General features: G+C 50.6%; 6 protein-coding genes across 6 annotated transcripts; 2 read left to right on the top strand and 4 right to left on the bottom strand.

Annotated features, from left to right (window-relative positions):
* Nucleotides 1-439: 439 nt before the first annotated feature.
* On the top strand, nucleotides 440-1,891 carry N7525_008338 (uncharacterized protein; the record flags this gene model as incomplete). The annotated part of the gene is made up of 1 exon (XM_002568770.2): nucleotides 440-1,891. The coding sequence occupies one exon, from the start codon at nucleotides 440-442 to the stop codon at nucleotides 1,889-1,891; it is 1,452 nt and encodes a 483-aa protein (XP_002568816.2).
* A 526-nt stretch (nucleotides 1,892-2,417) lies between these two features.
* On the bottom strand, nucleotides 2,418-5,070 carry N7525_008339 (beta-glucosidase; the record flags this gene model as incomplete). The annotated part of the gene is made up of 3 exons (XM_002568771.2): nucleotides 2,418-4,263; nucleotides 4,339-4,945; nucleotides 5,001-5,070. 3 exons carry the CDS (start codon nucleotides 5,068-5,070, stop codon nucleotides 2,418-2,420), a joined length of 2,523 nt encoding a protein of 840 aa, XP_002568817.1.
* Nucleotides 5,071-5,815: 745 nt separating this feature from the next.
* On the bottom strand, nucleotides 5,816-12,933 carry N7525_008340 (putative THO complex component (Rlr1); the record flags this gene model as incomplete). Its single annotated transcript, XM_002568773.1, has 2 exons — nucleotides 5,816-8,024; nucleotides 8,087-12,933. The coding sequence occupies 2 exons, from the start codon at nucleotides 12,931-12,933 to the stop codon at nucleotides 5,816-5,818; spliced, it is 7,056 nt and encodes a 2,351-aa protein (XP_002568819.1).
* A 4,573-nt stretch (nucleotides 12,934-17,506) lies between these two features.
* Nucleotides 17,507-18,650, bottom strand: N7525_008341 (putative nucleoside-diphosphate-sugar epimerase; the record flags this gene model as incomplete). Its single annotated transcript, XM_002568774.1, has 3 exons — nucleotides 17,507-18,306; nucleotides 18,364-18,569; nucleotides 18,631-18,650. 3 exons carry the CDS (start codon nucleotides 18,648-18,650, stop codon nucleotides 17,507-17,509), a joined length of 1,026 nt encoding a protein of 341 aa, XP_002568820.1.
* A 408-nt stretch (nucleotides 18,651-19,058) lies between these two features.
* Nucleotides 19,059-19,472, top strand: N7525_008342 (GFA family protein; the record flags this gene model as incomplete). The annotated part of the gene is made up of 1 exon (XM_002568775.1): nucleotides 19,059-19,472. One exon carries the CDS (start codon nucleotides 19,059-19,061, stop codon nucleotides 19,470-19,472), a length of 414 nt encoding a protein of 137 aa, XP_002568821.1.
* Nucleotides 19,473-19,730: 258 nt separating this feature from the next.
* N7525_008343 (retromer subunit VPS17) lies at nucleotides 19,731-21,614 on the bottom strand (the record flags this gene model as incomplete). Its single annotated transcript, XM_002568776.1, has 3 exons — nucleotides 19,731-20,599; nucleotides 20,665-21,118; nucleotides 21,189-21,614. 3 exons carry the CDS (start codon nucleotides 21,612-21,614, stop codon nucleotides 19,731-19,733), a joined length of 1,749 nt encoding a protein of 582 aa, XP_002568822.1.
* Nucleotides 21,615-21,827: the final 213 nt, after the last annotated feature.

Raw genomic sequence — 21,827 nt, forward strand, 5'->3', positions numbered from 1 at the left:
ATTAATGCCATTGATGTCTTAGAAGGATATCCAATGTCCACTATCTCCCAAGTGGACTTGATATGATCTAGCCCTATCTTTTTTTTTTTTTTTTATTTATTTACTTATGCAGAGCTCTAGTATCATCACTTTTTTTTTTTCGCTTGTTAAGCGCTGGCATTATTTGAAGACATTTTCTTCTTATCTCTTCTCTTATAATGTGACTCTGGTGTACATTCCCCTCCCCTCCGCATACCAGACAGTTGTACCGACAACCGTTCCTGGTCCCTCTTCAAAACACATTGGGAAATTACCTTTGATCTGCAGTTGAGCTGTGGACTTCCCTCGGATTCGTGGCCATTTTCATTGTTTGCCTGCGCTCTTTCTTCCTCTCTCTTCTGATCTGTTTCATTGTCTGATTCCTTGAGACCATCGGAGCATAAACACAGCCATTTACGACATGGAGCGCAAGCTATCAGAAAAAGCAACTAAAATACGACGCCGTCTGACCTTCACCAGAAGCAGCTCCACGCGAGACCTGGAATCCACACTGGTATCGCCTATTGACGCCAGCCCATCAAGCAGTCGCCCTCGGTCAACGACGAATCCCGAGTCTCCCACGCACGACGAGCCAACGTGGGACAGCAGGGACCCCGACCTCGAAGGAGGTTACAGTTTCACGGACGAGCCAGGCTACTTCCGCCCTGCATCGCCGCTTATCGACCGCCAAGAAATCGAAGAAGACCTCGAAGCTGATATCAAGCATGCATGTGCTATGCTATCTCACAGCATTGACCGAGGAATTCCAACCGGATTGACCTACCAGAGTGCCGCACCAGTCCGGACAGATGGACAAAATCACGCTGGTCAGCCTAGTGGCGATGCAGCTCCTTCATCTTTAAATCAGCATGCCATTCTTCTGTCGGCGCCCAGACCAATCAAGCCCGAAACAGAAAGTACCACGAAACATGATTCCGGAGTCGGTACGAGCTTCCATTCTCCCAACCAGCCAGGTAGACCATACGACAACAGCGTATCGGGCACAGATACCTCGACACGGTTCTATAACAAGCAACCCTCCGCCTCACCACCGTGCAGAGTATCACCAGGACCCCGCTTGCGAAGCCAGAGCCTAGCAACAACAGTCGAAGACAACCAAATGGAGCGAGCCAATTCTTCAAGTCCGGCTCCATTCCCATACAGTCCTTCCCAATCCAACAGCGAGTGGATATCCAAGCCAACTACGCTCGACAGCCCAGTCAGCTCGCTCAATGAAAGCGAACAAAAATTCGAAATCACCGAGTCCGAGCTCGAGACAGAGCCAGAGGCCAATGAACCTGAGACATCCTCTTCAGCCATACCACCACACAAAGCGCCATACCTTGATGGGGCAGGCGGGGCCTGGCTTCGCGCTAGCAAAGAAATCCACCTCATCAACGCAGAAAACCCCACAATCGAATCCAAAACGACAAAGCCATTGACCCGCTTCTACAGTTCCTACAACCAAACGACAGGATCATTCAACTCCCCTGAATGGCCGACGAATTTCCGGGAGTATCGGGAGCCGAGTGTTTACGGTAAGGTCTCACCAGCTTCACCACTAGGCGCTGGAAGGACCACAGTGTCAAGGCCGCAAACAGGTAACCCGAGACTGGGCAGTGCTTCGACGAATGAGGAAGAATTGCCTGGCAGATACCCGTACCAATCATTTGGCGGGTCCAGCCGCGGGATGTCTTACTCGTCTTCTTGCTTGGGGGATAAGTCTAAGCACCAAGAGCGTGTTTACTCTGTTGTTATGCCCGGTTCGTCGCCTAAAAATAACCGGCGGAAGAAGGCTTCGCTTTTGTTGAGGAAGTTGGCCGGGTTGGGGGCGAGGAGGAAGGATAATGACAATGGGAATGAGATTTGCTGATAGGAGCAGGTTGTGGGCATTTGTGGGCGTTTGAATATGCATTACTGGGATTGGAGCAGTTATCTTTTGATTCCTTTACCTTGGCAGGCGTATTCATGTCTTTGATATAGATGTCTGTTCAGTTCTATGTATATACCCTCTTATCATATCTAGTGCTTGTATTGTTCTATTTGTGACCTCATATTAGCTAGTTTCATCCCAAAAGGCATCGTTTTCACCGAAGTTTCACGTGTATATATCCGCAGTCTGTATATATAGGTGTGTGGTTCCTTGGCCTAGGATGTAAGACAAGACCACAATTTTTTCTTCATGGTTAAAATACCAGATCTACTTCATCAAATACTATCTTTATGAATTCACAATGAATAAAATTGGAAATTGGATTCGGAATACCGAAACAATGTTGAATCAAAAATCCTCGTATAACCGGATGCCAAGCCAACCTACCCCATCCACAGATAAAAATAACATCAATCGTGAGACATGGTCCTATATAAAGAACACACATACAATACCAACCACGGCCCTACAGACCAAGCCAGAACCTCGTCTTGCCAACCTCAAACTCGCCATGCAGCTCCTCAGCCCCAGTACCAGTAACGAGAACCTGGTACGTCCCCTCCTCAGAAATCCACTGCTCCCGCTCCTCATCCCACCAGCTGGTAGCCAACTTCTTCTCAACAACCAACTGCACAGTCTTAGTCTCACCAGGCTGCAGGAAGACCTTCTGGAAAGCCTTAAGCTCGCGCACAGGACGGCCAACATCAGTCTTCGGGGGCACGATCCAGAGCTGCACGATCTCGGCGCCAGCCACAGAGCCCGTATTGGAGACAGTCACCGACGCAGTGACAGGCTCGCCAGACTCGGTGTACTTGGTTTGTTCAGGAACAGTGTCAATGCGTAGATCCGAGCGGGAGAAACTCGTGTACGACAGACCATGCCCGAAAGCGAAGCCCGGCGCAACATCGCTCTTCTCGAAGTACCGGTACCCAACGTAGATATCCTCGCCGTAGAGGACGCGGCCGCGCTCAGAACGGAAGTTCAGATAGGAGGGGTTATCCTGCAGGCGGCGGGGGAAGGTGATGGGTAGCTTGGCGGAGGGGTTCACGTCGCCGTAGAGGACGTCCGCGATACCACTGCCGCACTCGTTGCCACCGAACCAGGCTTGGACGAGGGCTTTGGCATTGTCGGCCCACGGCATTGTTACTGGTGTGCCGGACTGGATCATGACAACTGCGTTCGGGTTCACTTCCAGCACACGGCTGATCAGCTCGTCGCTGCCAGGGGGTAGGTCCATATGTTCGCGGTCGTGGCCTTCGGTCTCCCATTCCAGGGTGAGGCCGGCAAAGATGACGACTTGCTCGGCGGTTTTGGCTTGCTCGACTGCGTTGGCGATCAGTTCTTCTTGGCCCACTTGTCGGCTAGCGCCGAAACGGAAGCCGCCTGGGCCGAAGGCGACAATTCCGCGTGTGTCTAGGTCTGAGGTTGGTGCGCTGCCGAACTGGAAGAGAACCTTGTATGTCTGGCCGGCCTTGAGCTCTTTAGTGCCGATCTCTTCGATTGTAGCTGTGCCGAAGAAGGCGGAGCCTTGCTTCTGGTTCTTGGTGTTGTCGACGACAACTTCGCCGTCGATGAGAAGTTGGCCTGTACCGACGACTGTCACGCCGAAGTTGTAGACCCCGCTCTCCTCGGGGGTGAATGTTCCCTCCATATCAACGTAGTAGGTCATAGACTTGACCTTAGGGTTGACGTAGTCCATCAGGAATCCGGAAGATTCGAGTAGATGCAACTCATCCACGGCCTGTCGGTCCTCGCCAGAGTTGGGGTGTTCATTATAGACCTTGAATGTAAAGCCAGGTTTGCCATCTGCAGTCTTCAGCAGTGGACCCAGAAGCGGTAGATCCTTGTGAGAGTACACGCCCTGGCTGTACTTGACCTCTCCCTTGCTCTTGGCAGAGACACCGTCGAACGGAGTGACAGTGTAGTAAGGAGCCAGAGAGGCCGAACCACCGCCACAGTACGCAGCGATCTTAGCGTTGGGACCAATGACCAGCAGAGATCCATCTTTCTTAAGGGGAAGAATATCACCCTCATTCTTCAGAAGCACAACAGACTCGGCAGCAGCGCGACGCATCAGAGCCTGGTCTTCTGGCCGGTTGAGGGCCTTCTCAGGTGCTCCTTCGGGGATTCCAAGTGGTTCAACCCAGTTCACCAGGTTGAGGATATTGCGCACTCGTTCATCGAGCTGGTATTGGGCCACCTTGTTTGAAGAGACGGCGTGCGCAAGAGCCTCGCCACGCCAGCGGGTCTTACCGGGCATCTCAATGTCGAGACCGGCGACAATGGCATCAGAGGTACTGTAGGTACCAAACCTACAAATGAAAAATCCAATGTAAGCCTCCAGATGAACATGAAGTTAGCAAAATGAATCCATCACCGGTACTCACCAGTCACTCATAACAACACCCTCCCATCCCCACTCCTTGCGCAAGATATCATCAATAATAGCCTTGTTCTCACTAACATGTGTCCCATTGACCTTATTATAAGCGGTCATAATACACTGCGAGCGACATATCCGCATAGCCAACTGGAACGGCATCAGATAAATCTCACGCAGCGCTCGGTTAGTAAGAATACTGCTGACAGCCAATCGCTCATGCTCTTGGTCATTGCAGACAAAGTGCTTAAGCGTGGCAGCAACCCCCTTCTCCTGCATTGCCTTGCAGAAGTAGCCGGCTAGCGTACCGGAGAGCACACCATCCTCCGAAAAGGACTCGAAGCCGCGCCCGCCTAGCGGCGATCGCTGGGTGTTGATCGTTGGGCCTAGCACGACGTGTGTGCCTTTTGCGATCGCTTCTTCACCCATCAATGCACCGACCTCCGACAGCAGCTCGGTATCCCAGGTTGCACCGAGCGCTGTTGCGCAGGGGAAGCATGCTGCTGGGATACCGTTGAAGAAGCGAGTGCCACGGACACCATTTGGGCCATCGGACATACGTAGTGCAGGGATGTTTAAGCGTGGGACTGATTCTGTGTGCCAGAAGTCACGACCTAGTGGATGGGGTTAGTTTTGGATTGCATCTCTGGCAATGGAGATCGGATTTACCAGCTGTGAGGGCCACCTTCTCGCCGAGGGTGAGCTCCTCGATGGCTTTTTCAACATCAATTCGAGCCATGATGTGATGCAGTTCTCTTTTTGGGCGTATATTATCTGTGCTCCCTCTTGTTCAATTGCTTCGAGACAAGATGAAGCTGTTCTGTATTGAGCTTGAGCTTATTAATCTCACAAAAGCAGAGAAGGGATGCAATCTGTATCTGAAAGAAAATGGGAAGACCAGAATCAACCTTTTATACCCAGAGGAGAATCACAGGCTTTTTCCTTTTACCGATGTATGAAGTGTCAGATTGTGAAACGAACTCGTGTAGGCGGGGAAGCCGTGGAGTAATGTCCAATGACGGATGACCATATGAGATCAGGAGTTAGTTAAACAAATAATATTCCACGAAACTCCAAGATGTTCAATGGATAACCCACTCGCTATCTCAAAGGGCCACGGAGGTGGTTGCGAGACCGAAGTTTACCCGGCAGGGTAAAGGGCGGGGCAGAGGTGTCGGATGTCGGACCGACAGCCTGGAGAGCAACGGAGTACATATGGAGTACGGAGTAGGAAGGGCAATTATGGAAGATCCTTGAATATTGCATTTCTGTTACGTTCATTTAGAAAAGAAGAAATAGTACATATGAAGAAGTGAAGTGGTTTGTCCCCAAACACCAGGCAAAATGCAAAGACAAGATAGGAAACAAAGTAAAAAGTCCAGTGTAGGGGAAACTTGAGGTTTGGAGCAAAGAAAACATAAAAAAAAAAAAAAAAAGCAAAAGTCCCATTCCTTTCAATAGGGTATCATGGTGAATGGTGAAAATCACGCTCCTCGACGAGGACGTTTGTTATCATTTCCCATTCTCATGCCGCGTCCACCGTCAGGGCCATCGTCAGGGCCCTGTCGACCACGCTTACGGTGCCCAGAGCCTCCAGAACCGCTGCCACCCTCGCGCTGGTGATCCCGGTCACGTCGGTCGCCACGGCGCTCGCGCTCGCGATCCCGATTGTCCGACCGGCTACCCCGGTCGCCAGAATTGAAACGACGCTCGTTTCCATCCGGCATCGGGGGAGGTGGAGGGGGAGGTGGTGGTGGCGGTGCATCCATGGAGGACGGGGGGCGCAAACGGCCTTCAGCCTCATGGGGCTCACTGCTACTAGGTGCTGGACCACTCATTTCCGACGGTCCATCCGGGCGATCACGTCGGTCTCGACGTCGCATCTCTTCGCGTGAGCTCTGAACCCGGCGCAGGGTCTCACGGGGTTCGCCAGCGCCCTTCTCGTCACGGCCTCCACCACTTCCTACATCGCTGCGGCGACTGCGTTCCCGGTCATTTCGACGGCCATCACGTCGATTGCGACCGCTACTGCTACCATCACGGCGCTCAGCCTCCTTCTCGCGAGTAGGTTCCATTTCACGGCTGCGATTGCCAGTCGGCCCAGAGCGACCCGTGTCGGGAACGATATCATCAATCAGGTCACCACCTCGGCCACCGTTGGGACGGTTGCGGGGTAGGTCTTCTTGGGGTCCTGCGGGGCCCATGGGTGGTCGATTTGCTGGCTGAGGCGATGGTGCCTCCATGTTGCTTGATGGGCGATTGGCACCTCTGCCGCGAACAGGCGGAGGGTTCCCACCCCGGTCACCACCGCCACCACCAGACTGCTGGAGCATATTATTAAGGCCTGCGAAACGTTTATCGCCACGGCCACGTTCCCCGCCGAAGCCTTGTCCAGGCGGTCCAGACTGCCCAGACTGGGCAGAGGGTCCTCGAGGTGGTTGTTGTGGGCCTAATCCGCGAGGACCCGAGGGAGCAGCAGCGGGGGCTGCAGGTTCATTGACAAGATTCCGGAGGCGGTCCGGATGGACACCTGGGGCACTACTCGAGCCCACGGGTTGTGTTGGAACAGCGGGTTGCTCAGGTGCCCCACGCCCACTTTGTCGGGCAGGGCCAGTAGGTGTCTGGCGTTCCGGAGTGGGCAATGTAGCATTGCTCGAGCTGAGCATTGGAGGTGCCTGTCCAGGAATATTGCGTCCACCGCGTCTTCGAGGGCCTGCAGGAATCTCAGATGGAGGTTCCGGCTGCCGAAGTCGACCATGAGTCATATCAGGACCTGGTGCAGTGTCCCTGTGATCAGCTTGTCGATCCGTGCGAGGGGCCCGGGGAAGATCATCGATGCGGGAGGACGAAGGGAATCCGCCAGATCTGCGATCATCGGGCGGAGGGAATCGGTCGGGTCGGTTTGGCAGGTCAGCAGGTCTAGGTGGCGATAGAGGGCGTGGCGGATAGGGCCTCCGATCATCTTTCTCTGGTCTCTCTGGCCTTGATGGGTCTCCACGCCGAGGAATATCGACTGGTCGGTCAATGGGGTCAGGCAGGAGCTCTCCCCGCCCAGAGGGGTCGCGTCCATGGAACGAATCATTGGGTCCGGGTCCACGCATGCGGCCAGGCCTATCCATAGGCCAGCCATTCTCGCGAGTAGAACGAGCATCGCGAGGTGGTCCACGCATGAGATCGTCAGGTGGAGGTCTTATGGGGAAGTCGCGATCACGATCGTTGAGATGCTCATTGAGACGTCCTCGAACATCGCCTAAAGAACCATCAAAGGAGCGGTTATGATCAGGACCACCATGACGACCGCGGGGTCCAAAGTCGGGATGTCTCTCTCGTCGATCATCCAATCCTTCAGGGCGCGGGGGGAGTCTTCCGTCGCTGTGTCGCGGCGGGGGACGAACGGGAGGATGAACTTGTTGACGAATATCAGGTCTTTTGGGAATATCAGGCTGGCGGGACGAAGTGGGGGCACGAGAAGTTGGTCGAGATCGCACACGGGGTTGTTCACCGGATGTAGCGTCTTGGCCGGTATCCCCAGTGACCACGGAAGGCGTGGTAGATCCGGCCTGAGAGGGTGTTCTGGTTGGCTTGGCTTCACCAACCTTCCCTGTACCCACATCGGTCATTTTCGCATCCTCGATTTCACCATCCTCGACTTCAGCCTTGCCAGACTGTTCCTGCTTGGAAATACTATCGGACCTGATGATGATGGAAAGATTAGTCACTCTGAGCACATCGAGGTGGTCAAGGTTGTCACTTACACTGAGGATCCAACGGGGTTAAACTCTGGGGCTGAGGCATTCAAGGGTGTGGCAGAACGTTGCGGGGTCCCGGGTTTTCCGACTGCGTCGGCAGATGTCTGAGAACCAGGCTGAGTTGCCACAAAATAGAAAGCCTGTGGCAGCATCCACTGCTTCTCACGCCGGTTGAGGTCACCGATCAAAGACGCGGCGGGAATTTTCACATCGTCTCGCTCATCGTTCTTGCTCAGGTGGTCAACGCAGTTCAAGATGTCGCGACCAATCCAGTTCACAGCAGGGAAATGCTTCACAACAGCCTTGAGCACACTAATTGCGTTTCGAATATGCATGTATTCGCCACTGTTGAGACAGCTCCTCAGCGCATTGGAAAATAAACGGTGCCATTTGTACAACAGACGGCGGAAGTCTTCGAATTCCAAGAACATCGCTGCCACACCTTCCCGATCGACATTTTTGGCGAAGCCAGGAAGGTCTCTCTTGGCACCGAATGCCTCTTTCTCGTAAACTGCCTTGTCGGCATGCCACCTAGTAAGATCACGCAAAAGCTCGTTCAAGAAACGGCCAAGATTGTCCGCCTCTTTGGATGTGCACAAGAAGATGAGAGCAGTGAGTCTCTGCTCGCGGAAAAGCTGATCGAGGAGACCAGCTGTCCGGAAGTTGGGGGTTCCAGAGCTGTGCAGGAACTTTAACATCTTGAAGGAGAAAAAGGCATCAAGAGGGGACAAGAGGAGCCTAGGAATGAAGCATTGCTCCAACAGAGCAACGTTGAGAGCGTCATGCTTGAGGCGCATGCCGGCGAACCACTTATCTTTCTCTTTCTGCAACCGAGAGCGCGTCTGCCCATATGCCTTCAGGTGATTCTTATTCTCATCCAGAATGCGTTCCTGTAGCTGAGTAACCTGGCGCTTCAGTTGCTCCTTTCGCGCCGTGCCCGCCATGCTAATATCAGATCGATCACTGTTGATAGAGACAACCCGCCGTTTGAGTCTATCAATTTCATCCTCGTAGGATTTCTGCGGGATATGAACATCATAAAGGGCAAGCTGCCAGAATGTTGCATAGAAGTGTGCGCCGACAGTCTCCCATGTTTCGGCAGGAAGAGCAGTTTTGACGTTGTCGATCAAATCTTGCATGACGGGGTTGGCTGCCAATGGTTCAGCATTGATCGCAGGAACGGGCATAGCATCGGGTCCTTCCATCGGAGTCGTAATTGCGGTTTCGTCCTTATCGACATCCATGGCACTGTCTGCCGGAGCGTCTTCGGACTTCGAAGGCGCTTCTTCGTCCTCGGCAGTGTCCATCTTGTCGCCGTTCGACTTCGGCGCAGAAGCTGAACGTTCTTTTTCTTGTCTTGATTCTTCGATGTCTGTGATTTTCCGGGCGATGCTGGGCCGCCGAATCCAGAAGGCGATTTCGGGCTGAATCCCAAACTCCGTGACGAGGGATGAGAAGTCTGGAACGAAGGAATCGAAATCGTCAACCGAGAGATTGCTGCGAAGCAGGTCAAGGTATTGGGTGAGAATGCGGTGGATCTCGTCAAAAATATTTCCGAGCAGTTTGAGCTCCGAAGAAGTTTCATTGTACACACAAGTCAGTCGTTCTTGGGCAATGGCAACCAACAGCTGACCGGCGAGTCTGGTGTGGGTCAATGAATGGACCAACCGTTTTGAGGTGGTCCTGGACTCATGACGCTTATCTAGTAGTTGCAAGATGGTCTGGGATTGGAGAACATCACCACCGGCCATGGCCTGGATTTGAGCGTCATTGAAGTCGTTGTCTGAGATGATGCCAGCCATTGACCTGATCAGTTGCTCTAGCACAATCAGATCGGTCGAGTTGTTGTGCCGCAGTTGCTCCACCACATACTGGAGGACTGGGGTAGGGTCCATCACAGAGTACCGTTTGTAAGTTCGACCGGCGAATGTGGAGAGGGCGTTCAACCATCGACTAGTCAATAGTCCACCTTCCTGGACTCGGCTTCTTCCTTTCTGGCCAAGGGAATTGATGAGAGACCAAGATAGGATGTCATAGCCAAGGTAAGTAAAATAGCGCGCGCATTCAACCACAACTTCGATAAGGTTTTCATACGACTCAATTTGGCTCATGGCGACATTAATGACGATTCCGGGATTGGCGTAAGCAATCTTGGCCAATGCACGGGCCATGGGTCGGATATTTGTCTTGCTGAGTCGTTTGAGGGTGTCCTTGGTCTCCGCCCTAGCCTGGTCGAAGGCCTCCTTGATGTCTGGCAGCCGGGACGTCTGTCCTGAGTACCACTCTGCGTACATGTTGTATCGCACATCTCGGGGGAAGAAGCTGATGAGATCAAAGACTTCATTGACCACACCAGGATTTGCTTTTGTTAGACTGACAGCGGGTAGGAGAAGACGCTTGCAAAGATCGCGCCAGCGTGTTCTGTTCTCCTCGGATCCGTCTTGGACCAAGCTTCCTTTGCCAATGCGTACAAGCTTCGCCAAAAGGCTCGCATCTTGTCCAATCTTGTGACCAGAAAGGTTGAGGAAAGACGAGCAAAGAGCAAAAACATCATCGACAGACTGACAAATGGGGATGTTATCGGCCCAGTCATCCCAGTAGAATCGATAGTCGGTGCCGTCGTTAGTGTCTTCCTTATCCAGTTGAGCCCATCGCAGAACTCGTCTCGCAGGTGGGGGTGTAAGTCCAACCTGCCCCTTCGCACTGGTTTGATCGGAGGTCACTATATATTGAGCTCCGGGGAAGTCACCGGTAGATGCCAATGGTCGGAACTGGGTATAGACCTTGTTCAAAGAGTGATGGAGTATGCGGTGGATGAACTCGGGAAGCTCGGGGTAAGCCTCCATCAACCAGGGGAACTTGCTGATGACGAAAAGGGATTCGGGAATGGCACCAATGGCGAGGAGACTCTTGAGGAGCAGTACTTTCTGGTCGGATGGGTCCGGTAACTCGTTTTCCGTTTTGGGTGTGCCCATGTCGGACTCTTGGTCTTTACCAGGGGTCGCCACTCGCGGCTCGTCGCGCAAGCGAGAAGGGGGAACTGTGTCGTCCGACAAAGCGCCGGCCATCATCAGAGCATTGATTCCGCCACCCGGTCGGCCAGCCTTCACTCTTTCAGCTTTCTCTGCCATTTTCTCAGTCTTCAAAATCTCCATGGTGTCGTCAGATCGCCAGAGGTGAGCGTAAAGGTCACGCAGAGAGATGAAGCCAACTTTGATGAGGAGGGCAGCAAGGTAAATGAGGTTATCGGGGAGAACATCGGCTTTGGTTCGAGCTGAAGAAGAATAGAATCGCAACTTGAAACCAAGCAACTGTGCTGCAACCCGATTGCCCTTTGGGGGTAGAGTGCCAGTCTCTTCAAGCCATGATCGTGTGGCGTCTTCTTCAAAGGATAAACCATTAGTTTCTGAAAGACTTCGTTGCCTTTCCTCCTCTGAGATCGGTTTTCGGCCGATCTCAAAGAAGGCTTGAAGTCCGATTTCCCTTACTCGATCCCAGAATTGGCTATCGCGCTCCTCATTCGCGCGCATGGTAGTGGACCGCTCCTCATCCGTTGTGACCCACCCAGTTGATCCAGGAAGTGCCCAATTCGGAATGCCGGAGTGGCAATGGCTTTGCGCTAGGTTGTGGAAGATGTCTTCCTTCGGCCACCAGGAGCTAACTCGCAGGAGCTTCACGAAGAAACGGTATTGCTTGACAAGAACTGCAGCAAACACATCCAGCGTGACGTCTAGCACACGGCCAACATCCATATCAAATGCGCCAATCATAGCCTTGACTCTTTCAAATGTATCCTCGACCACCTCGCTCGAGGGCGGTTCATTGTTGCTTGTGGTGAATAGCTCGGTGATCAGTTTTGAGTATCCCTCCGATTCTTCCCGGAGAAGATTGTAGTTCGACTGTCGGTAGAGGAGGTTGGTCTGCTTGCGAATTCCCATTCGCGCGAAGGTTTCGCGAACCAAGCCCAGAGCCTGCAACAACGGGGTCTCAAGTTGAAGACGCATCAAAGAAGGATCAATATCTGTCGCGAAGACAAGTGGTTTGAGAGCCGGGTTCGAGGTATCAGCATCAGTCACGATGGAAAGTGTATCGAGGAACAAGGATCGTGGATCGATTCCTTGAATCGTAGGCTTTCCAGTGTCGGCCTCCATATCCACATCCTGGGACGCAGATTCTTCTCCCATGATCTCTTTGACAGCATTTCCTGCATTTGATGGTTGTAGTCGACCATAGATGGCGGAGCGAATAAGCTCCTGGTAGACAGATGCAAGCCGAGCCAGATCCTGTTGCACGCGAGCCGCCTTCCCTTCTTCGACTACTTTTTGCTTGCCCGCTGAAGTCCATTCCTCAACAGCATTATCGGTCACAAATTCGTAATCATAAGGCGGGGGTGGGAGAGAGGGAGGGCGGGTGATAGTCTCCGAGCCAGCTCGAGACGGCGGGTTAGGTTGCGGCTGTGAAGCAGGGGTATTCGGCGCGGGGGAAGGGGTAGGTCGCGACGTGGTTGAGTCGCCATTGTACGACGCGGGTTCGGCAGGCTCTCTGGGCTGGTTTATTGCGGGAGGAGACATGGCGTTCGGTTCTCTATGCTGCGAATTCGAAAAATTCTGACCATCGTTGGATCCACGGCGGGAACCAGCCCGGCTGCGATGCGATTGTCGGCGAGATCTGTCACGCGTGTCATTTTGCTCTCGGGGAGTGGGGGATTGGTGTCCGGGGTTGGTAGGATGATGTGCCATGTTGAGGGTGCCAGGGCGATGGGGTGAAGGTCGCAGGTCATTGCTCCCTGGCTCGCCGGACCACGAGCGATCAATGCGTTTCCGCTTGCCACCATGCCCGTACCCAGGCGCCATGATAGGTAGCCGGGTTAGACGCGAGGGGTTATGACGGTGGAACGAGGCGCTGAAAGGTTGCAACTCATGCAGTCGTTTCTGTAGGAGCCCGGAGGAATGTATGTCAGTGCTTGCAGCGAATTAAGCGGAGTAAAGGAAGAAGACAAATAACGCGCATAGCAAACTTACCAGCAAGGATCGTTCGTTGAAAGTAGGCGGCAAAGAAGTCAAAGGCGTGTAAGGTGAAGATAGAAGATGCTGATGGTCAAAGCTTGGTTGGACCCCAAGATTACGCAGCGGTATAACGGCCAGGGTTCAAAACTCTTTTTACTAGGGGATCTTGATGCCTGGATGCCTTAATGAGTACCGCCTTTTACACCGCTCTATACAATGTATTGTAAACATTCATATAAACATGAAGCCTTTTGCTCCCATACAAATCCATGCATCTCCATTTTTGGGGAGGTTTACCCTCTCCAGCATGAAAATGAAGCCTTTTTCTCCCATACAAATGCATGCATCTCCCATTTTTGGGATGGTTTACTCTCTCTCTCTCTCTCTCCAGCATGAAAATGAAGCTTTTTTCCCCCATACAAATGCATGCATCTCCCATTTTTGGGATGGTTTACCGACTCTCTCTCTCCGGCGCGGAATAACTAGTCCCGATCGATTACTAGTCTATATTAAAACTTCCCATTTTGCAAGCTATCATCCTACAAATGTTTATTCCCTATACACTACTCTATATATGAACTATGCCGCGCCCGCGTATTGATCTAGAGCCCTATAAAGAAGAGATACTCGATCTCATCAGCCAGAACACCACATATGCAGACATCCGCGCTATCCTCGAAGAACGATACAACATCGTAATTAGTCGTAGTACCCTACAGAGATCTCTTAGTTACTAGAAACCGCCTATACGCCATGATCTTACTCTTACCCCTAGGGTAGAGATTCAAGATCGTGTTAAAGCACTTGTATCTCGGTTTAACACAAGCGAAATTCTTCGAATTCTCGCCGCAGACGGCAGACCTTCATCGGAGAGGACTATCAGAAGGATTCGAGCGGACCTTAATATTAAGCTTCGTCTCTCCCCTAATTAGCGACAGCAACAATTTGACGATCTCCAAGCCATTCTTATCTGTGAGAATATTATTAGTGAGGTTGAGGACTTTAGCTACCGTACTCTATATCGCTATATTCGTTCTATAGGGCTATTTTATATAGAGTAAGTGCTCTACTCTAATTCTCTATACTCCAATTCTCTATACTCCAATTCTCTATCCTATACTAACCTACTTTAGGGCCCAAATTGAGCTTGCGTAGCGTCTCCTTCGGCCTTAAGATGTACAAAGCCGGCTTCTAGGTTCACGGCGCGAACGGATAAACTATATATCCCTAGGACCAAACGATGTATGGCATATTGACGGATATATAAAGCTCGAACCTTTCGGTATTGAGATCTATGCCACAATTGACAGATACTCTCGTTATATTGTCTAGATATACGTTGGTATAACCGCTCGCACTGCGGTTAGCGTTTTACGCTAAGCCACTAATGCTTTCTAAGAAAGAGGGTTTTAACTAAGGAAATTCCGATCTGATCGAGGTGTAGAGACTGTTCTTTTAGCTAATAGCCACTATAAGCTTCGTCGCTAAGCTAATCCCTCTGTCAAACCTAAAGACTGCTGGATATATGGAAGAAGTGTTAATAACCAGCGTATTGAGGCATAGTGGGGGATGTTATCAAGGGCAACCACTAGGCTCTTCTATATAAGTGCACTATAACTTAATATTTAATTTAATTCTATACTAATTTAAAAGAAGCGCTTTTTTCGCCGCCTAGCACACGAAAACTACTTTACAAAAGATAGTATTCCTGATCAAGTATCTCTTCTTACAGTCTATATAGAAACTATACGGAAGCGAGTTAAATCATACACCGAGAATTGGAATACCCACCCTATCCAGCTCTATACTCGCTAAGAACATCTAGTCCTAGGAAAGCCAGCAATAAACTTTCACTTACCGAAAGGGGATACGAAGGACTTTAAGTGTGAGATTGACCAAGATCTAGTATCAGACTAAGCACAGCTCTTAAAAAGGCTTCAAGATAATATATAGGAATAGGATCCTAATGAATACCTTCCACCGCCCACATTTATATAGTGTCACTAGTAGCTAGTTGAAATTGGAGAAGAGCTTATAGGGATACCGTTTAACCCTATAAATCCGGATCTTCGGTTTACTAGTGACTCTAAGTCTCCATTTAAAGCGGTATATATAAAGCTACGGGAGCGAGCATATAGGCATTAGGCCTCGGGCTAAGATCCGATACTCGACGTTTGTATAAAGCTAATAGGTGCAGCTAAGTGGGATCCTAATAAGGAGCATACAGTGGATGAATTGGGAGAGAATGTCTCGGAGATATTTGATAAAGAGGAGTATTAGGAGTATATCTCGGAAGGGTAGAAAATGTATTTAATATTACAAATTAGCCTAGTATATAAATCTATCTATAGATGTCTCGGTTAAAAACATCGTTAAAATTAAAATACTATCTAAATTAAAGCATTCTCTATCCAGGTTCTTTTATCTATTAAGTTCTTCCACATTTTTATTTATCTACACATTTGATATACTCTCTACCAATATGTATTTGTTAGATACAGCACAAGAGGCTTTTAGGACCCTCTTACGGGAGTTCGACTCTACAACTCCTACACCTACTTCCTTAGTAGCACCTATAACGCCGGCAATACCTTCGTCAGCAATACCTTCGTCAGCGGGGCCTTCGTTAGCGGGGCCTTCACCTACACGAGCCCAGTACACAAGCACTCGGTTCGCTGACCTCCGGAGCAATACAGTCAGCGGAAACCGCCTTGCTTATACTAAGAAGTTTAAGGAGGCAGAGGAAGCTCGGAAAGCCGCTAAAGAGGCGAGTAAACAAATCACTATGATAGTGATTTTCTATCTCCAGGAGAAACTAGGAGAGACAAATCCAATTCCGGATAGTATGTATTTCCTATATAATCTAGAAGCAAAAGCTAATTATTACTTTTATAGCTTCAGTTTCCGTTAACCTTCGTCCTAAACAAACGGTCTTGAATATCGACAGCTTTACAAGGGATTACTTTATTATAGCGCTACCGAGTATCGTTGATTTCAGTCTAGGGTAGACGGACAAATGCTACTTTACTAAGGAGATATAGTACGCGAAGGGGAAATATAGTCCTCGATAGATATCGGGAGTGGATGATTCCTTTAACGGTACTATGAAGGAGCTTGTTGATAGACTTCCAGGTCGGAAGGCGAAGCTCCATGTGGTTGTGAAGCGGTATAAAGATACGTATTCATTCGAGGCTAATCCATAGGAGGATAAGGCCCCTTTCTATGTAACTACACCAAGTCCAGCACTAGTGGACGCAGAGCCAGTGGACGCAGAGCCAGTGAGAGCAGAGCCAGTGAGAGCAGAGCCAGTGAGAGCAGAGCCAGTGAGAGCAGAGCCGGTAAGGCGGAAGCGGGCTAGATCTCCAGTTACAACACCTCGGCGGAGCCATCGGAGACGGAGGGTTAGATAGATATATGGATTTGTAAGTAGGAATTAAAAAAAAAAAGCTTCATTTTTATGCTAGAGAGGGTAAACCTCTCCAAAAGTGGGAGATATATGCATTTGTATGGGAGAAAAAGGCTTCATTTTCATATATAGAGAGAGTAAACCATCCCAAAAATGGGAGATGCATGGATTTGTATAGGAGCAAAAGGCTTCATTTTCATATATAGAGAGGGTAAACCATCCCAAAAATGGAGATGTATGGATTTGTATGGGAGAAAAAGGCTTCATTTTCATGCTGGAGAGGGTAAACCTCCCCAAAAATGGAGATATATGGATTTGTATGGGAGCAAAAGGCTTCATTTTCATATATGGAGAGGGTAAACCATCCCAAAAATGGAGATGTATGGATTTGTATGGGAGAAAAAGGCTTCATTTTCATGCTGGAGAGGGTAAACCTCCCCAAAAATGGAGATGTATGGATTTGTATGGGAGCAAAAGGCTTCATTTTATAATAACCCTATAACGTCAGCAGAAACAGCGTACTTTGCTTATTAAGGCATATGTAATAGTAATTCAGGTATCTTAATTTTTCTGCCGTTTCAAAGTGAGGCATTCAGGCATCAACACCCCCAAAAAGCGAGTTTTGAACCCTGGCCGTTATACCGCTGCGTACCAAGATGTCAATGGGTGCCTGAGGTGTCAATGATATATTCAGTTATTCACTCTCATTTACTACCTCAATCAATCACAACTTCTATTGTTCTTGCTATTGATTGGGAAGGGTGCTCACCATTGAAAAATTTTAATGGTGAGCAATAATATCTCAGATATCTCAAAGTTCTCCAAACACCGCTGGGCAATATGTATGCTTTGTATACATGATGCATTCCCGAATATAGAACAGACAAAACCAATGCTTCATTGCAATAGAACCTATTTATCCTCTAATTTGAAAGCAGCACAAAATAATGGGCTACTTAATAAATTTGTATCATATGGTCTTCTCACAAATTAACGGAAAAAAAAACTCGCCTTTCACAACAAGCCAAGAGCCTTAGCCTCACCCTCAACGATCTCAGGAATAAGATCAATCAACTTAGGCTTCTGGGGAGTCCAACCAAATAGCTTGTGTGCACGGATCGAGTTGCCACGAGAGTTCGAGCCCCAGGCATAGATTCCAACAGGAAGTACCTCAGTCGTCTGAGCGCCATCGAGAGACTCAACATCGGGAGAAGCAATAAGTTTCTTATCAAAAGCAGACTGTGCAACGGCACGCTCGATATCGCCCCATACAAAGGACCCATTTTCAGCGAGGTAGTAACCCTCATTATTCCAGGTAGCCTTGCCGCCTCCCACTGAGGCTGCCTCGCCCAGAGCCAGGTAGACATTACTCAGATCCTGGACGTGGACCTGGTGCCAGACGTTCTCGCCTTTTCCAACCAAAAAGCCCTGCTTGCGCTTCAGCACCGCAGCGCTGAGCAAGTAGGCTTGGATACTCTTCGTGTTACCAGGGCCACGGCCAGGACCGTAAATGGTAGGTGGGCATACGACTGCGACCTTCACACTGGCCGAGTTCTGCTGACCAGCTCCGATGATAATCTCATCCACGTTACGGTGGAAGGCGTCTGATGGAAGGTTGACCAGCTCACTGACGCCCTCCCAGTCGTTGTACTCCTTAGGTCGCTCAATGCCGTATGTGCCAGCACGCTGGTCCTCAACTGTCAAGATACCAGTGCCGGAGGTGTGGATCAGCCATAATGGACGCTCGGGAGTATGGTGCTGAGCGCCCTTGGCGATGGCCTTGGCTGCGGCAACATGATCGCAATCAGCGAAGTCTGGGTATATGTTGTTAGTAACGTGATAACTTGGTACATGGCGCGGAATAAGCATACGGAAGACGATGTCTGCGTTCTTGACTTCCTCTTCAATCAACTCGGACGAGTCTAAATCGCCGACCACAGTCCGAATCTGCGGGTATCTACTGATCACCTGTGTGGACTTTTCCTCGCTACGGACAAGGGCTGAAAACTGCCAGTCAGGATGAGCGCTGGCAATGGCAAACAGGCCGTCACCGCCGATGTAGCCAGTTACGCCAGTCCTGTAGAAATTTATCAGATGGAATACTCGGTTTACCAGGTGTGGACAACATGACGACTTACAAGAAAACCTTGGGAGTCATATTGGAACAACGGGAGGGGAAATATTGCCTAAACAGAGAAGTGAAGCAACGCAAGTGATGGAAGTTGAATGCTTTGAAATCAACAAGAAATTTAGCCCGATATTCAAGTGGGGATGAGGGGACTACCTAGGTATGTATGGATTTCCAACTTGTAGCCCAGATGTTGTACACTCCGGGCGGATTTTAAATCAGCCTGCATAGATACATACATAATGCCCTACATACGTATATAATGGAGGAAAACGTCCATCTTGACCATTTCCATGCCAATTTCCATGTCCGTTTCGTAGATGCCCAGGTGGATATAGATGCAGAGCTACCCCACATGATGTCAGGGCGGCTAATATCTTTACCTCTCACATCCCACAATTTCCAACTCTCTATACATTCCATTACTATCTATCGACAATGGCCTCCGGTAGCTGCGCTTGTCACTATATCAGTTACACGGCCTCTACTCCCCCAACCTGCCTGGTCAACTGCCACTGCACAACTTGCCGCAAACAAGCTGGCGCACCCTATCAAACCTGGGCATTCTTTGCAACTGACGATATCCGATGGCTTGTCAATCCCAGAGAACGGCAGTCAACCAACGTTTCGAAGCGTACCTTCTGTCCTAAATGCGGTTCGACTCTAAGTATGCTCCAGCATAGTGATCTGAAGAGTATCGCAATCGCCGCAGGAACACTCAATGAGGGGAAGACACAGATCCCGCCGCCAAGTCATCATATCTTTCTTAGTGAGAAGGCGTCTTGGTTTAAATTACCCGAGGGAGATGGTGCGAAGAGGTGGGATAACTGGGGGGAATATGATAAGTTGTAGCATTGATGTGACTTGATAGCATTCGGGGGTTCTCATTTTGGTGCAGGAATAGATATCCACCACAGCGCTTTTGAAGTCATATAAAACAATTGCAACTATCAATTTGGAACCTTTGCATTGGCCAGAAAAGAGATACTGATTGTTCATAGGCTGAGATAACATAACAGGAGGACACGAAAAGGTTATAAGAGTAACAAAGGGGAATCACAGATTCGTGTCGGGGCTACATGTACAGACTTGTTGCATCCTAAAATCCGATCAGAAAGTGCTGGTGGCCAGTCGGCTTGCTGCATTTCGCGCATCAAGGCGGTCATCGTCTTCCTCAGCGATTGACCCGACCTGACTGGAAGCTCGGTTGCGTCCTTTACCAGAGCCCTGGCCATTCGCCTCATCATCGTCGTCAGGAAGTGAGGGGGCAGTAAAGCTGCCACTCATGCTACGTCCAACATTGTCATTGCGGCGAGGAACACCGCTCCACGAGTCACCCTTAGGACCCTGGCTCGAAACCATATTGGGCCGACGCGTCGCTGGATGAGACTCGCGACCCAGCCGGCTCAGACCACCAGAAGCGTCAATGGCACGGATGTCGGGTCGAACACTCTCCAAGGTGGCCAGAGTACGACGCTCGGCTTCGATCTGGCGGAGAGTGTACTCACGAAGGCTAAATAGAAGATCATGGGTGGTCCGGTCAAACCAGCGGCGCTTCTCCTGGAGAAGGTTTGATGTGACACGCTGGGTCCGCTTGGTCAAGTAATCTTCATGGTTCTGAGCCTCCTCGAGAGCGTTGATCGCTTCATCTACCTTATCGGGACGCACCGATGAGCTAACCTTCAAGCGGTCTGCCGCGGCACGTTTGCTCCGCGCACTTTGCTGGGCCTGGAGTAGATCACGCAGGAGGATATGGCGGTTGGTCAGGGTTTCCTTCACAATGAAGGCATCTGAAGAGTGATAACTCAACGGTTCACCGAGCGTGGTAGCTTCCGCAGTGGCCTGAACAGCGTGGTAATCGCCGACAGTTTGAACGATCTTGCCAAGTTTACGGTAAGCGGCACCCAGGCCGGGATGAGTCTCCTGTACGCTCATCTGACCGAGCTTGACGCCGAAATCAGCTTCAGCCAATCCAAGCCCTAAAACAGTCAGATCCAATCGGAACAATATGCGACGAAAACAGCTGGAATCTCCAATAACGTACCGCGACGGGCCTTAACAACTCGGTCGACCTTGTGGCTCGAATCCATTGATCCCAAGTAGAACATCTTCGCAGTTGGACGGGCAGCTTGCAATTCAGGTGTGTCATCCGGAGGCGGTGCGAACTGCTTCAACATTTTTCGTCGCACGCCTGTTGCAGGCTGCTTCATCCGCAGCACGGGGCTATACCCAAAGTCGCTCTCCACGAACAGCACAACCTCGTCGTCTTGGATGAGGACCTCATTGCTCAGCACAACATTGAGCCATCTCTGCATTGCCGATTTGATTCGTATTTCATCCTCCTCGGTGCCTGCACCGGCCGGCGTCACTGGCGATGGCACTGCAGGGACCAGAGCTTCCGGGTTGGCAGAGACTAGATGGTCTGCGAGCTTGACGAATTCGGAATGGGTCCGCCGCACATCGCGGTACTGGGTCGTGCGAAACTTGGGGATATTGGTCTGAGTTCAATGTAAAAGCAGGAATTAGCTACGGTATAGGCGCACAGGACTCCCCAAGGGTAGAACCTACGTGGATGTCGAATCGCAGGATAGGGTCTTTCTTCCCCGTCCTTTCCAAACCAGTGACTTTTCCTTGGATCCTATAGGTGGGGCCTGGAGGCCGCGAGTCTTGTCGTGCTCCGGTCTGATATTGTGCGGGGGTAGGAGATTGCCGCTGTTGGACGTTTGGAGACTGGTGCACACCGAACGGGAAATGCGCATCGGGATAGTCCGGGTCTCCTAATTGTGCGCTCTGCAGCTGTGCAGAGAGGTCTGGAGATTGGGGGTCTCCATTGCCGACACTGCCAACATCCGCCGATTGCTCCTGGCCGGGTAAAGGGGAGGACGGGATGTCATTGTTGGAAGTGGGGAAGGTACCTCGCTCAGCACGCGGCGAGCCCCAGGGTGAGGTACCAGTGGGGTGATCCGGGTCGGTAGAGATGGCAGAGTAGTCCATCTTGGTTGAAGGTCGGTGTAAGGAGTATCTTCGCTGACAAGGGGGAGTGGCTGGTCATGGTAGGCGTCAGTATTAAACGGCTGAAGATCGGACCCCCACAGCAACGGCCAACCTTCATGGTAAGACCTACCTTGTGCAGCTTCAAAGCGAGAGAATAGCTAGGGTTATTTAAATTGACATAACAAAAACAGCAAAGAAAAAGCAAGGGTATGA

The sequence above is a fragment of the Penicillium rubens genome (genome assembly GCF_028828025.1).
Source record: "Penicillium rubens strain IBT 27055 chromosome Unknown utg000003l_segment0_segment0, whole genome shotgun sequence".
Lineage (NCBI taxonomy): Eukaryota > Fungi > Ascomycota > Eurotiomycetes > Eurotiales > Aspergillaceae > Penicillium > Penicillium rubens.